The sequence below is a fragment of the Neofelis nebulosa genome, chromosome 7 (assembly GCF_028018385.1).
Source record: "Neofelis nebulosa isolate mNeoNeb1 chromosome 7, mNeoNeb1.pri, whole genome shotgun sequence".
Lineage (NCBI taxonomy): Eukaryota > Metazoa > Chordata > Mammalia > Carnivora > Felidae > Neofelis > Neofelis nebulosa.
In genome coordinates, this window is record NC_080788.1 from 37420228 (window position 1) to 37434813 (window position 14586).

The window sequence follows — 14586 nt, forward strand, 5'->3', positions numbered from 1 at the left end:
TAACTGAGTGTCCGTCTCTACCCCCTCCAAGGCTCAGTTCCCCTGCGTGAAAGGGGGAAGCGCAGCCGAGCCCCGCCCCCCCCCCCCCCCCCCCCCCCCCCCGCTTAAAGGCTGTCGTGAGGATTAAACGAGTAACGTCCTGGAGCCCTTGGTACAGTGCACGCCACACAGGGAGCTCTGAGTAAATGGCGGTTGATGCTAATGATGCTAATAACTATGAGTTATTCTCTGCGATGGTGGTAGTAGGTGGCTTTTTGGTCTTGCCACTTCGGACTCTTCTGAGAGAAACACAGCCGGGTCAAGCATCGGTCCTTTCTTGGGTAAGAGGTAAACCTCACATTTCTCCCAAAGTTTCCCTCCCATTCCATCCATGTATGCCCCACGCCCGGCACACAGTGGGTGCTTGAGAAGTTCATTTCTTACTCCCCAATGGCATCTAATCCCTTCCTCGCGGTCAAGACCTGGAACACTCAAAGATCAAGGTGGAGCTAAATTCTCCATCAACCTCCCCGTTTGGAGCCGTCTCTGGGGCTGGTGCCCTGAGGCATCTCCCTCAGGCCGGTCCCCAAGCAGGTGCCTGGGTAGCGAGTCCCAAATCCCCTCTCCTGTGCCCACGATGGGGCTTGGGCGATACCCAAGGATTTGTGCCCTGAAGGGTGCCACCAGTTCTGCCCCCGGAGCAGGCCAGAAGAAGCCTGTCTGGGGAGAGGGGTGCAGTGGGGATGAGAAAGGGTGCTGAGGTCTCTCCCCACGCAGTCTAAGCAGGGCCCCGAGAAGCACCCAGAATCCACAAGGTCAGCAGGGGTGCAGGCCAGGTGCGTGGGAGAAGGGGAGCTGGCACAGCCTTTTCCTCTAGGCCTGCCTGAAAGCCAAGCCCCACATCCCGACACCTTCCCTTCCCCTCAAAGACGGTGGGGCTTCACCTGCAGGACGCGGCCAGAGCGTGGCTCAATCACGCGAAGCTTCTTGTCCTTGCACGTGGTGGTGAGCAGGCTGCCGTCGGTGTTGAAGGACATGCAGAGGATCACATCTGAGTGACAGTCTATCATCTTCACCGGCTCACCCACGTCCAGGTTCCAGATGAGGACCTGCCAGGGGGTGGGCATGCCGGAGGCAGGGTCAGCCCTGCGGCTGCGCCGTGAGGCGTCTGTCCCGGTCTGCACCCGGTGGCCCCGGGAGAGACGCCCGGTGCAGGGTCGAGGTGCGCTGGGAGGCGGGGGGGTGGCGTAAAACTCTATGTCAAAGGCTGATGCTCCCTGCTGCGCAAATCCACTATTGTCCCTCGGCAGATCCCAGCCCCAGCTGGGATCGGTTTCTGCTACCAGCAAGAAGGATTCATGTTCCTGGCCAGGGCCCTGTGCTGTTCTCTTCCCTCCACCAACTTTGGTTGCTCCTTTTTCCCACCAGGAGGGCGGCGGCCACTTCTAGATTTAAGAAGGGGCCCGGCAGAGGGTGTGGGCACGGAGTGGGCATTCTCTTCCAACCCGTAGGAGCCAGAGAAGCCAGACAGGCAGCCTCCGTGGACCCCGGGAAAGACAGGGCGCACAGGAGATGCCCGGCGGTGTGCAGCGACTGAACGAATGAATGGACAGGCGGGTGGGACAATGTTGATGAACGTGCTCTGGAAGGTAACAGTGCCTCCTACAGGCAGCTCCTCAAGACCCACGTTGCTCCCCCCACCCCCGCCCCCCTCCCCACAGCCGCGGCCTAGCAGCTCACCTTGTAGTCATAGCCGGCACTGAAGAGGATGTTGTTGGTCGTGGGGTGCCACTCGACCAGCCCCACGCGCCGGCTGTGCCCGTGCAGCTCGAGGAGAGCCTCTGTCATGTTCCGCTTCAACCCACCCTCGGGGATCTCCCAGATCCGCACCTGCAGAGGGCGGGGATGGAGGGCTGGGTGGGCAGGGCCAGGAGAAGCCCCTGACGGCCCTGTCCTTCGGACACCAGGCTTCCCAGATCTGCCCAGTGAGGCATCTGCTGGCCAGTGAGGCGGGTAGAGCCTGACTGAGGCCCGGGGGAGGCTCCGGGGCGCACTTCAAGAGGAAGGTGACCATCTCTTGTGCCTTTGGGGGGTTTCTCTGGCAGGCCTCTGCAGCCCTAGACAACTCATACTGCCGGGATGTTGCTACAGTCTAGCTCGTCCCAGAGGGCCACACAGTAATCAGCTTTTGGCCAGGGTTGTACGAAAAGCCTGCCTCCGCTTCCCTTCCCACACCCTTCTAAGAGCTCTGACCTCCGTCTCAGCAACTCTGCTGATACCCCATGGAGCCGTCCCTTACTGTGCTCCCCACCAAGGGTGGACACGTGAGCAGAGGAAAAGCCATCTGGGAGGCTGGGAGGCCCGGAGTCTCTCCTGAGAGATGAAGAACTAAGGGGCGGAGGATGGGCAGAGCCTGGATGCTGCCAGTATTCACAGTCTTCCCGACGCCTGGGTGGCTCAGTCGGTGAAGCGTCTGACTCTCGGGTTAGGCTCAGGTCATGATCTCACGGTTTCGTGAGTTCGAGCCCCGCGTCGGGCTCTGCGCTGACAGCGAGCAGCCTCCTCGGGGTTCTCGCTCTACCTCTCTCTCTCTGCCCCTCCCCTGCTCACGCCGTCTCTGTCTCTCTCAAATAAATAAATAAATAAACTAAAAAAAAAAAAAAAGCAGCAGCAGCAGCAGCAGAAAGAGATGATGGGCCAAGCGAAGGTGGGACACACGGAGGAGCAGAGAGCAGAGGCCGTGTGGCCCCAGAGACAGGACGTGCGCAGTTTCTCTGCCATCTCTGTGTCCCCCTCGTTACTGACGTTAGCCGTGGGGGACTTCCGTGTCTCTGGCCAAACATACCCTGCGCGGTTGCAACCGTCTCATCTACAAACGGGAGAGGAAACTCTTTGCCTTGCTTTGCCTACCGGTAGAATCAAACGAGATGCTGGTTGGCAAAGTCTGTAAACTGTAAAGTGGTCTAAAGACCTAAGGGGTTCTAGTCCTCGTTACAATTGTTGTCGTCAGTAATGCCATCGATCGCGTGCTCCCTGGAGAGGAAAGAACACACGTGACTGCCATTTAGGACACCTTTAAAGCAAATCTTTTGAAAATCTGAACTCCACCTTGGCCAGTAAAGAGACAAATGGGAAAAACAGCTTTGAGATACCGTTTATAACCTTCCAAAATAGCCACCCTGGGAGGGGACAAGGGCCAGGGGTTGGCAAGATTATCTCCTGGAACTTGTAGATTCCATCGGTGTTGGTAGTATTATAAATCAGAGTAACTCTTTTGGAAGCAATTTGGCAATCTTTAGTAGGAACCATAAAGACATTTATGTTGTATCCTTTGACCTAGTAATTTCACTCTGAAAATCCAACATAAGCAAAAATCTCCATGCATGAAGGTGTTCATTGCAACACGGAAAATTTAGAAACACTCAAAGTGGCCAACACCAGGGCAACAAATTAATACGTTATGTCATTATGCGATGTTAGCTGTTCAATGATAATTCTGAAGCCCATGAGTAAACAGGGAAAGCCAAAGACAGTCCTAGGGACAGGGGAGAAGGCTGGGAACTGGGGGCACCCCTGAGGGAATTCCCTTGGCGGTTTCCCTTCTTGATGTTTCCCCCCGGCAGATTCTAGCAATGAGTGTTTCCCACATCGTGTGTGTTTCCCCGGAAGACCCAGCTCTGCACATGCAGACGTGGGAGGCATGGGGTGAGAAAGGCAGGTTCAATCAAAGGTTTGGGGTCACCCTTAGGTGTATCATTCTGTTAAAAAAATACACTCGGGGTGGGGGGCGGTTGCTGGGTGGCTCAATTGGTTAAGCGTCCAACTCTTGACCTCCGCTCAGGTCATGATCTCACGGTCCGTGAATTTGAGCCCTGAGCCGGGCTCTGTGCTGATGGTATGGAGCCTGTTTGGGATTCTCTCTCTCTCTTCTCCCTCTCTCTCTGCCCCTCCCACATCTCTCTTTTTTTCTCAAAATAAATAAATAAATAAACTTAAAAAAAAAAAAAAACACTCAGTGGGGCGCCTGGGTGGCTCAGCTGGTTAAGTATCTGACTTCCACTCAGGTCATGATCTCACGGTTCGTGGTTTCAAGCCCCATATCGGGCTCTGTGCTGACAGCTCAGAGCCTGGAGCCTGCTTCCGATTCTGTGTCTCTTTCTCTCTCTGCCCCTCTCCTACTCACGCGCTGTCTCTGTGTCTCTCAAAAATAAATAAACATTAAAACAACAACAACAACAAACCACTCAGGGCACCTGGCTGGCTCAGTAGGTAGAGCGTGTGATTCTTGATCTTGGGGGTCATGAGTCTGAACCCCACGTTGGGGGTAGAGATTACTTAAAACAAACAAAACAAAGCCCAGAGCTCGCACACAGCCCTGCATGGTGGTGGGGGTTGGGGGAGCAAAGTGATAGGGGACCCAGCAGGACCCAACAAACCACACACCCCACACTTCTTTGTCTTTTACCCAAAGGGAGGCCGTTACACGTTCTTCTGCAACTTGCTTTTCTCCCGTAACAGGTAGTGGACATCTTTCCACCCCAGGACACATGGATTTACCTTATCTTATTAAGTGGCCGGGGCGGGGGGGGGGGGGGGGCACCTGATGCGTGACTGTGCCAGGATGGATTTAATCAACCTCTATTAATGGACACCAGGGTTCTGCCCATTTTTGTCCCTGTTATAATTCACTCTGTGTCGAACAGTCCTGTAATACAAGCTTGAGTGTGGATATTTCTGTAGGGCACGTGCCTACAAGCGTTTCATTTTTTAATAGTCACTGTAAAACTGTCCCCGAAAAGCTGTCCCAGTTTTCACCAACAGAGCCTGAGAGCACTTCTTTACCTAGGTCTCTAACTCTACCTTCAAAAATAGACTTCTGTCCACCCAATAGGTTGACAATGACATCTCACTCTTCGGGTTTGCATTTCTTTGGTTCCTAGAAATACTCGGCATCGTCTTCTGTGTTTATTGTTTGCGCCGGAGGAGGAAGCTCTGGAAGCTTTTGGACTCAAAGGGATGAGCCTCTGAGGGTCGTAATGAAAGGTCAGTGTGGACATGTCTGGAGGCAGAGGATGCTGTCTATGGGCACCTTATACCGTGTCCTGAGGACAACAGATGAGTATATACACGTGGACACCAAGGCAGTCAGTGCCTAAGTGTTGACTGAAGCAGGAGAATGGCCTCTGGGCTTTGAGAGAGATCTCTGAAACAGAGATTACAGACTCATTCATTCCACACACGCACCTCTGTGAGCCACAGTCCTGCTAGCCAGGGGATTGTGCTGAGCTCGCCCGGTGCCCTGCTCCTGAGCAGCACACAGTGGGGCAGTTAAGGGCAGAGAACCCATGCAAACAGAGCTGAAGGGGGGCTAAGGGTGGGGAGGGTCTTGGCAGAGCAGGGCTAGAAGACAGGATGTTGGCCCAAGTTTGAAAAGAGAGGTTGGGGATGTGGGGAGGGGGGAGGAGACAGACACAGGACCAGCGTGCATGGGGGGTTCCGGCACGGTGGCTGGGGGAACCGCAGCCTGACCGGGGTAGAGCAGGCCGGCAGGGAGCGGAGGAGGCCAGAAGCCATGTGTGTCACACCTAGTCACGGAGGCCTCAGGAAGCAGCTTCGCTTGGGCCAAGTCTCAGGAAGAGCCCATTTCCAGAACAGTCCAGTTCCTGAGCGTCAGCTAACTGAGGCGTGTCCCACGCCAGGCTAAGGTAGAGGCTCGAGGGAAGCTGTGAAGTGGGGATCCGCCCAGGTTCTCATCCCACTCGCTGCTGGATGACCTTGGAAAGCCAGCTGACCTCTCTGAGGCTCAGGCTCCTTGTCTAGATGATGAAGGGAGACATGTGCCCCATGTAGGGTCAGACTACACTGGGCTTCGTGTCCCTGGGAATCTGAGGTTTTCTAGCCACAGCAACGGATTTGCTGGGATGACAGCTCGGCCTAGGGACCCAGGGGCTGAGCCAAGGGGATGGGGACGGCAGGTTGTGTCTGTGCCTCTGAACTGGATCCAAGTCCCATCCATGGAGCCGAGGCCTGCAGGGGAAGGCCCAAAGAGCTGTTTTCACCAATGACTGTTAGGTGTAGGGTCCCTGGCAGGGCTTGGGGGACCCGATGGAAAATGTCCTACGGAGAGGGAGAGAGGCACCTCGCCTCACCCCCGTCTGATACCAGCCACTTCCCTCCCTGGGCCCCAGTTTTCTCATCCGCACGCTGAGGCCATACTAGTTAATCTCCTGAAGTCCCCTGCGTTTGACACCATCGAATGTATCACTGGCAAGGGGGCGAGACGCTGGGTCTCCTGCTATAGCACATAGCTGGCACCGTGTGCCATGGGAGCTCAGAGGAGGAGCTGGAGTTCACAGTGGGCCTAAGCCACTGGAAAAGGAATTCCAACCCCTTGGTCTTCAAGGGGTTTGTTTGAAGCAAAGAGCCGATGCGTGGGGGAGGAGCCCTGCGGATCGGCTCAGAGGTTGCTCTGGAAAGTTACTTCCATTCAACAGGAAACCTGGTAAGGGCAGACAAACCGGATTTCTGGAAGGAAGGGGTGGAGAAAGGTGGCAAAACACTCTCTCTAGCAAGCCAGCTGCGCCCCTTTTCAGGTCCCTGGCTCAGAGCCCTGTTTAACTCAGCTACATTCAATGCAACCAAATATGTTCCATGGCTCCCTATGTCACACACACCAGATACGGGGCAGGAGAGGGTATCCTTCACCTCAGCAGCTCACAGTTTTGTGGGGGAGACAGCAGGCAGGGCAGACAAGGCTAATGGGAGACGGCTGATAAGGAGGTTAATAAAGTTACAAAACCAAGTGTCCCTGTGCCTGGGGAGGGGGCAGCTGGTGAACAAAGGGAGAGCTCTGCAGTCTAACAAGCTCTATTCAAATCCACGCTCTGACCTCAGCGGCTTCCCCCATTCCTTCCTTCTCGCCTGGACTGAATCTGACACCTTAGAGAGGGCACGGTTTGTCCTTCTGCCTATCGATTCCGAAAAAGAGAGCAGCTCCCCAGTGCCAGGGCACAGACAACCTGCCAGGCCATCCCACTGGATGGTCGACTCCTCCATGCAGGGGTAGGATCCCCTGTCACTATCCTTGCCTTCAGCGCAAGGAACGGTGCCTGGCACATACCTGTTGAATGAATGAGGCAATGGAAGAATCCTAGAAGCCCAGAAGCTTTGCTATCACATCATCAGCAGGTTCAGCAATGAGTCATGAGTCATCCCCTGACCTGGCGGAGCCCTTACGCCAGCTGGTGGTGAGCTGGGTAGATGCGAAATCACCCCTGAAATCCTAGTTTGGAAGGGGTGGGGGGATTTCTCTCTTGGATTTTGAGGTTCACCATTCAGCTTCATCTTTACCTGGAAACCAGTGACAGAAGGCCTATTTGGGGGCCCAGCGAGCAAAGAATGACATGGAAAGAGCACTGGGTCTCTGACTCCAGCTCTCTGGTTGCCCCAGGGGCTCTAGAGAGAGTTCTCAGTAGACAAGAAACACGAACCATGGTGTATTTCGTTCTGATGCTGAGCCCAGTATGATCTCCATTTTACAGGGGGCAACTTGTGTGCAGAGAGTTAAAAGAAACTGGTCCAAAGTCACAGGTCTGGGAAGGGGCAGAACCAGGATTTGAACCCAGGCCTATGGACTCCTGAGCCTGAGTGGCAGGTCTGCCGGTGAGGCCTCAGCCAGGCCATCGACCTCTCTCAGGGTGCCTGTCCTTCCATCTCTGAAAGGGGTACGTTGCTCCCTTCTAGCTCCAAGAAGTGTTGGTTCTCTAGAGGGTGGTGTGTGTGCGTGTGTGTGCGTGTGTGTGTGTGTGTGTGTGTGTGTGTGGAAGGGCAGGGTGGTGGGTGGCTTCTGGCTGCTTCCCTGCAGGGCTGACATCCTGCCCCATCCCACTCACAGTGCCTCGGGAGAGGGGCATCCTCTCTGAGGGTGGGGGTGGGGCGGGAGGGCAGCCTTTGGATAAAGGAGCAGAGGAAGAGAAGGCAGAGGAAAGCTGCTGAGCTCAGCCCGCCAGGGGCCTGCCTCCCTCTCCCCCACCCCGCCCCTCCCCGGGACCACCCTTTCCCTCTCCTTGAGATGTCAGAAACCTCTCCCTCTCTCTGCAGCTGCTGGCCCTCTGGGAAGGCTAGGAGCACGAGGCTGGAAACCCATAGAGCCCTTCCCCGCCGCCTGCCAGCCACCCTCCCGAGCTGCAGCAGAAGCTATAAAAAGCACAGCCGTTCAACAATAGGTGACATCACCCAGCGGCGGAAAGGACTGGATTCTGCCAGATGCCAGGGAGAGTTATGGCCCCTATCTCTCCCTCAGGACGGGAGCCCCTCGGGAAAGGGCCTGGGTATGTTCCACTGGACCTCTGGCGGGACGGGGTCAGACTCCCGAGGCCCTCCTCTCTCCCTGGGAGAGGGTCAGGATGTAGGGGATGGATTTCACTGGAGGATTTTCAGGGATGGGGCATATGGGAAAGGAGCTACGGAGCTGGGAGGGCTTGCTGGCTCCCTTCAGTGTCCTCTGGACGCTCTGAGAGACAAGCAGAGGGCAGTGGAGGGGTGAGAAGAGGTGGGCAGGCACCGCCTGGAGACATGGTCTGGATCTGTTTCAAACAGCTCCTCTCTAGCCCTTGCCGGCGGGTCCCCTCCCTAGCCGCCCGTGAGTAGCACAGCGCCTGGCACTTAGTAGGTCTGCTGACTGACCTCCTAACCCTGGTTCTGGATGTCACGTCTGGTGTGCAGGAAGTTGATCATTTGGGCCGAGTGGGTTGAGGAAGGGTGTCTTGCCCCTCGAGGTGCTTTGATGGAGGCAGGTCTGACTGGCCTCCTCACCTGACCTTGGGAGCTGCGGGCTCCTTCCCCGCACATCCCAGGACCTGCGGAGGATGCCGCCCCTCCGTGTGCCCTCGGTGGGTTCCTGGTACGGGGCCTGCTCAGACAAGACACCGAGATGTCGATGCTGAGTGTTTGACGGATCTGAACTGCCAGCCTTCGCGGCGCTGAGCCTCAGTTTCCTCATCTGTAAACCTAAGACTGTTGGTGAGGTGCTGAGGAGTGCTGCCTGGGAGTCGGGAGACCTGGGCTCTGACCCTGCCTCTACCCGCCTCCCTGCGTGACCTTGGACTCGGTGCTCCCCCTCCGGCCTCAGGGAACTTCTGTGGGAGGGGCTACTCCAGCGTTGGGTGGCCAAGCCACATTCCAGGGCTTGTTTGGCTCCGGGAGGGGGGCCTCCTCTACAGAGCCAGCCGTGAGCCCTCCGGCCCACCAGCTCCCCTTCCCTGATCCCTGGGGTGCACAGCGTCCCCTACTCATGTTGAAATCCTACCCCCTCAGCTGACAGTATGCGGACTCAGGGCCTCTGGGATGTGACTAACTCATGAGGGTGGAGCCCTCAAAAGTGGGATTAGTGCCCTTTTCAGAGCCTCCAGAGGGACCCCAGCCCCGTCTGCCATGTGGGCCCACAAGGAAAAGAGGGCCCTTCCCTGACCACGCTGGCACCTGATCTCGGACTTGAGCTCCAGAACTGTGAGCAAGTGACTCACTTTACAAGCCACTCAGTCTGGTGTTTTGTTACAGTGGGGACTATGACCCCCCGCACCCCCCCTCCCCCCCGCCCCTGCTCGCAGGCCTGTGTGTTCTCCCCGGGCCTCCTTCAGCCCCTTCTCTGCCTGCAGTTAGCTTTCCCTAACTCCCTGTCCCCTGCCTGCACTTCCGGCAAAATGAATCCCGCCTCCCCGTGCGCCTATCGCTCTGACTTCATTCTGCCTTGCACTTCAGCGAGTGGCGCCCTTCTGCTGGTGATGTTTCCGGAGCGGGACAGAGACCAGCAGGCATATGCTGGGCACAGACCTCCTTTCCCCCTCACAGCGGCTGCCAGAGGCACGGATCACTCTTGCCGTTACCCAGAGGAGCAAAGCTGAGGCTCAGAGAGGGTAAGTCACACGCCCTTGGTCACCCAGCTGGCAAGCGGTGATGCCAAGATTCAATCCCGGCCCGTGGGATTCCACAGCCGAGCTCCCTTTGAAGGACAGCACCCGGGAGCACGGCGGGCACACTGCGGTCCTTCGGTCAGTGCGTGTGACACTGAAGAGGGCCTCTCGGCTGGTGTGGTCTGGGCCGGGGCCGGGGCCTGATGCTTTTCCTGACACGGGGCGCGGATAGCTGGTTTATTGGCCGGGCTCCTGGAGCAAAAGGCACCTGACTCACAGAGCAAGAAGGTGCTGAGCTAGAACCAAGCAGGGCCGTCAGGGCGAGCGACCCTTCCTCCCTCCCGCTGAGTCAGGCAGAAGCTTGGACCAGAGGTGGAGCCAGGGCTCCGAGAGCCCTGGCCTGGCTGTCCCTCCCCGCGTCAAGCTGGTCACTGCTCCTCTCTTTCCCAGCTGGCTGCCCTGGTGAGACACGGGACACCGGGGCAGGGTGGGGGGCGGGCGGAGGCTTCCAGCTCGGACGGTGTGGACTCGTGTCATGACGTCACTTGGTTGAGCGGGGAGAGCACGGGCTGTCCAGCCAGCTCTTAGAGGACTGCTCCTCGGCTTCCTAGTTGTGTGACCTTCCCGGCCCTCACTTTGGGGGCGGCAGTGCCCCTGTCACACAGGAGGACTCACCACACTCCAGCTCAGACTGAGAGGAGGAGCTCTGTAGGAGGCAGCCCCCACTTTCAGCGTGTTTGCTCCCCCCACGGCTGATGACTGTCGCCAACACCTCAGCAGGCAGGGACGGAGCTGGCTGGGGTCGCCGCACCCCTCTGTGGGCTCTCTGCACCCGGATGAGAAGGCTGGACGGCTCCCCCACTGGCCCCCCTCTCCTGCCCAGCCCAGTGCCTGGCGCACTGACCACTGAGCCCTCCCGCCCCACCAGCTCCAGCTGTGTCCTTCCCAGCCCAGGGTGGGCAGGAGGGAGACCACACACAGGGAGGAAGGTCTCCTTTTGAGACCACCGACGAGTGCCGAATCACGTACCTAAACTCCTTGTTTTAATTCTCACCTACAAAATCGACACCTCCAAAGGAAATCACACTCAAGGCACAAGATCTGCCAAACGGTCCGTGGGTTCGCTCTCTTCGTCCTTTCCCTATAGCTCCCTCCCCACCCCGGGGCTGGCTGGAAGGGTGACAAAGAAGACAGAAGAAGGGCAAAGATGGAGAAAGAGAGGAGTTTAGGAAGGGAGGCCTCCAGGAGGAAGCAGGGGGAGGCCCCTTCCTGCTCACCGACGTGTCCTCTGAGCATGAGGCAATGATGTTGTCAATGAATGGGTTCCACTTGATGTCCAGCACGTTGCCTTGGTGACCACAGACCTTGGGGTAGTTGGGTTCAATCCTGCCCGTCTGCCGAGGAGGAAGAGAGAGAGAGAGAGCAGGGGATTAGTTTGATGGGCCTAGGGTGGTCCTGAGAGGAGAGCCTTTATTCTGGGCTTCTAAACTGGACTGGAAGGTCCTCGAGGACCTACCCACTATCTTATTTACCTCTGCATTTCTGCACCAGGTTGGTCCAAATTGTTCTGTGGCTGTGTCCTCCCCAACCCTGAATGGTAATGGGGCAGGGGACACAGAAGAGTGATACACCCTTGGTCCATACCATGCCCCTGTGCAACTTAGGAAAAGGTACCCCTTCCCCAAGTGAAAGTTTCAAGTTAAGATGACCCTGTTCACCTGAACAACCAGAGCCTAGAGGGCAGCAGGCGTGGCAGTCCACACATCCAGCCACGGGGCATGTGCTCTCATACTCCCCCCAGTGCCCATACTCCCCCCCTGCCCTCTAGGGAGGCGCCAGGGTCAGCAGGAGGCTCCTTCCTGCAGCTCCAGGAGTCAGCAAAGAGGCCTGAGTCTCTGGGTCCACCTAAACACTATCGTATAAGTTACTCTGCCTACGATGTGACCAGTGCCGCTCCCAGATGTGGATGCTTGTTCAGTGCGTATCTTAAACACCTGTACACAGTGCCCTGTGGTTCAAAGCACACTCTATGGAGTCACACAGGCCTGTGTTTGAATTACAGCTCTGCTGCTTTTTAGGTACGTGGCCTTGGGAGACTCAGTGAAGTTCTCTGAGCTTCAGTCTCCTCATTTCTGAAATGAGGGCAGTAACACCTGCCTCTTAGCCTTTTGTGAAGGCCGAATGAGGTAACGCCTAGCAAAGTGCTTGGTGTGTAGATTATCATCATAGTGAATGCTCGATATATGATGGTAGTAGTATTCTCATGCAGATTAGATAATGATGCCTCCTCCAGGAAGTCTGCCCTGATCCCTGAATGGGTTAAGAGCTCCTCCTCTATGTGCTCATTGCATTCTGTGCTTCCTTCTATTACAGGCACCGTCATGCACCATTGCAGCCTGCTTCTATTTGTCCGTGAGCAACTGAGGACAGTACCTGTCTCTTGTCTCTGATTGTCCAGCTCCTTACAAGCCCGGCACGCACTATGTGCTAGGTATATGACCTGAAAGACATCCTTCAAAGGGAATTGATTCCACAAAAGATGGAGGGTGGGGGGGAGGGAAGGGAAGGGAAGTCCGTTTAATGAAGGGAAGGAAAATGACAGGCAGAGGCTGTGTTTCCGTCCCCAGGCTTTTTAATGCTAGATTTTTGGGGCATCAGAGGAAATAGGAAGGATCTTCCCGGTCACCGCCCATTGGCTAAGAGTGGTTAGGTCCTCAGAGGCACCTTAGGCAGGTCATACCTCCCTGCTTTAGGTTCCTCCACTGAATAACGAAGAAGAGAGTCCATTTTTGTAAAGCCTCTGCTCACGTGCCCTCTGCCTCACCAGTACGGTGGGGTTATTTCAGAACATGTGTCCTGCTATGACCTCTCCCCACCCACTTCCTGTCCGAATCTCCATCGGCTCATTTCCAGATCAGCTGGGTTTTTTGTGACACGGCAACGGTGAGACGGGTAGAGAAAAAACAGACCCAAGAGAAAGTGGCAACGGTGGAGAAAGAGAGAGAGGAAAACAGCACCCGAGGGGTACTCAGGAGAGCTCCACTGACATTGTGCATTGTGGGAAAATTACAGAATGGACGAAAAGGGTCTGGGGTGTACCACCACCAGCTACAAATGGTCCCCTTTGCCATTTTATTGGGGGGATGCAGTTAGAGCTGGAAAGCCTATTTCAATGACTTTTGGGCTGTCGGACTATTTCTTTAAAACAAGACTCTAAGCAGAGACTGAGCCACATGTGACCATGGCTTTGGTCAGGGTTACACATGATCTTCTTTTGGCTCTCACACACCCTGTGATTTAGATATGAGGACCTTCAGGCCCAGAGAGCTTAAGCAACTCACACGAGTTTACCCGGCTGAAGGCCAATCAGGGGTTCCTGCCGAGGGGTAACCCTCAAGGCTAAGTTTTTCGAACCCCACTCTGCTCATTTTGGCCAACTCCCCTCGTGCAGTCTGACCTCTAAGGGCAGACAGGCACTGCGCTGTCTGCTCCCACAGCTCACAGCCCCCTCTGACAGAGCCGTCCCTTACATTTTGATCCCAAAGGCTGCATCTGAGCGGTCCCCGAGCGAATCTTCTGCATTAAGCTTTTGGCACCCAGCCCAGCCCAGCCCAGCCCAGGCAAATCTGAGGGGCACCGAATCAGTCGATAGGTGGCCATCAGCTAAAAGCAGCTTCTGGCCAGCAGCCTGTGCGGGTGATGCACCGGACGGACAGGTTAAGCGGCATCACTGGAGTCCACTGAGAATGGGGCGAGGTCAGAGCCCTGCACTGGGAAAGGAATTCGTCTTTTTAAAGCCGAGAATGATCCTGATGTAATGTATACCCCAGGTGGACCTCGCCTTACACAATGGACACATTCCCCAGTGGGGTGGGGAATTATGACTGTCAGGACTAAATCACATTGTTGCTTATGTGAACGGTGACCCCCTAGGGTTGTGCAGTGTGAGACCTGGTTGGCTGTACATAATAGCAGCCCTCAAGGGAAGATCCCCCCACTTTCGACCTGGCAACCCTGCTTTTCCTGTTTATATCGTAGGGTTCTACATAACATTTTGTTTGCAACACGAGATCCACTGCTAAGAAAAAATGTCTGAAAACCATTGTTCTTGGAGAAATCAAGTAAATTAAAAAACACAATTATTAACCCCAGGAAGAAGGCTGTATAAGAAAGCGAATGTAAGTCATAGTGATAATGATTTGTGTACAACATTTACATAGTTGTAATAATACAAATCCTGAATATTTATTTAAACAAGAGTTACACTATAACATACTGGGAGCACAGAGGTAGGGAAAGTGCGTGCGTGTGTGTGTGTGTGTGTGTGTGTGTGTAGTAAGAGGGGAGACTGAGCTGGAAGAGAGCCAGATCCTCAAATTCCATAATAGGAAGTCAACACACAATGTCTAAGATTTAAAAAAATCCAGACAAGGCAGTGAAAGCATATAATTAAGAAATATGGGGATAAGTGCAAAAAGAAACAGCTAAAAGCAAGGAACAGAGGTCCCCTCGGGGTGTGTAGCAAAGGGGGAGAGGGATTGGTTACAGGCAGTGGTGTGCTGGTAACTGTTTAACTGGTTCTCCGAGGGAAAAAGGCCCTGGTCTGGAGCATCTGCCAATCCCAGTGGCAAAAATATTCCCACTACGCTAATTGTAATCTACCAGGGTGATGTCACCAAAAGTAGAGTTGGAAAAG

The 14586-nt window shown here is 55.5% G+C and overlaps 1 protein-coding gene and 1 long non-coding RNA gene across 4 annotated transcripts in view; one reads left to right on the forward strand and one right to left on the reverse strand.

The window, feature by feature from the left end:
• CORO2B (coronin 2B) overlaps positions 1 to 14586 on the reverse strand; it is a 132555-nt gene that overhangs the window by 12001 nt on the left and 105968 nt on the right. For all 3 annotated transcript variants that reach the window (XM_058737256.1, XM_058737257.1, XM_058737255.1), the window contains 3 exons: positions 11168 to 11284; positions 1720 to 1869; positions 924 to 1088 (listed from right to left, as the gene is read on the reverse strand). In XM_058737256.1, coding sequence (XP_058593239.1) covers positions 924 to 1088; positions 1720 to 1869; positions 11168 to 11284 — 432 coding nt within the window. The remainder of the gene's footprint in view (positions 1 to 923; positions 1089 to 1719; positions 1870 to 11167; positions 11285 to 14586) is intronic.
• On the forward strand, positions 8028 to 12430 carry LOC131516365 (uncharacterized). The gene is made up of 3 exons (XR_009264031.1): positions 8028 to 8309; positions 9739 to 9893; positions 12264 to 12430. It is a non-coding gene; the product is annotated as an uncharacterized LOC131516365 (long non-coding RNA).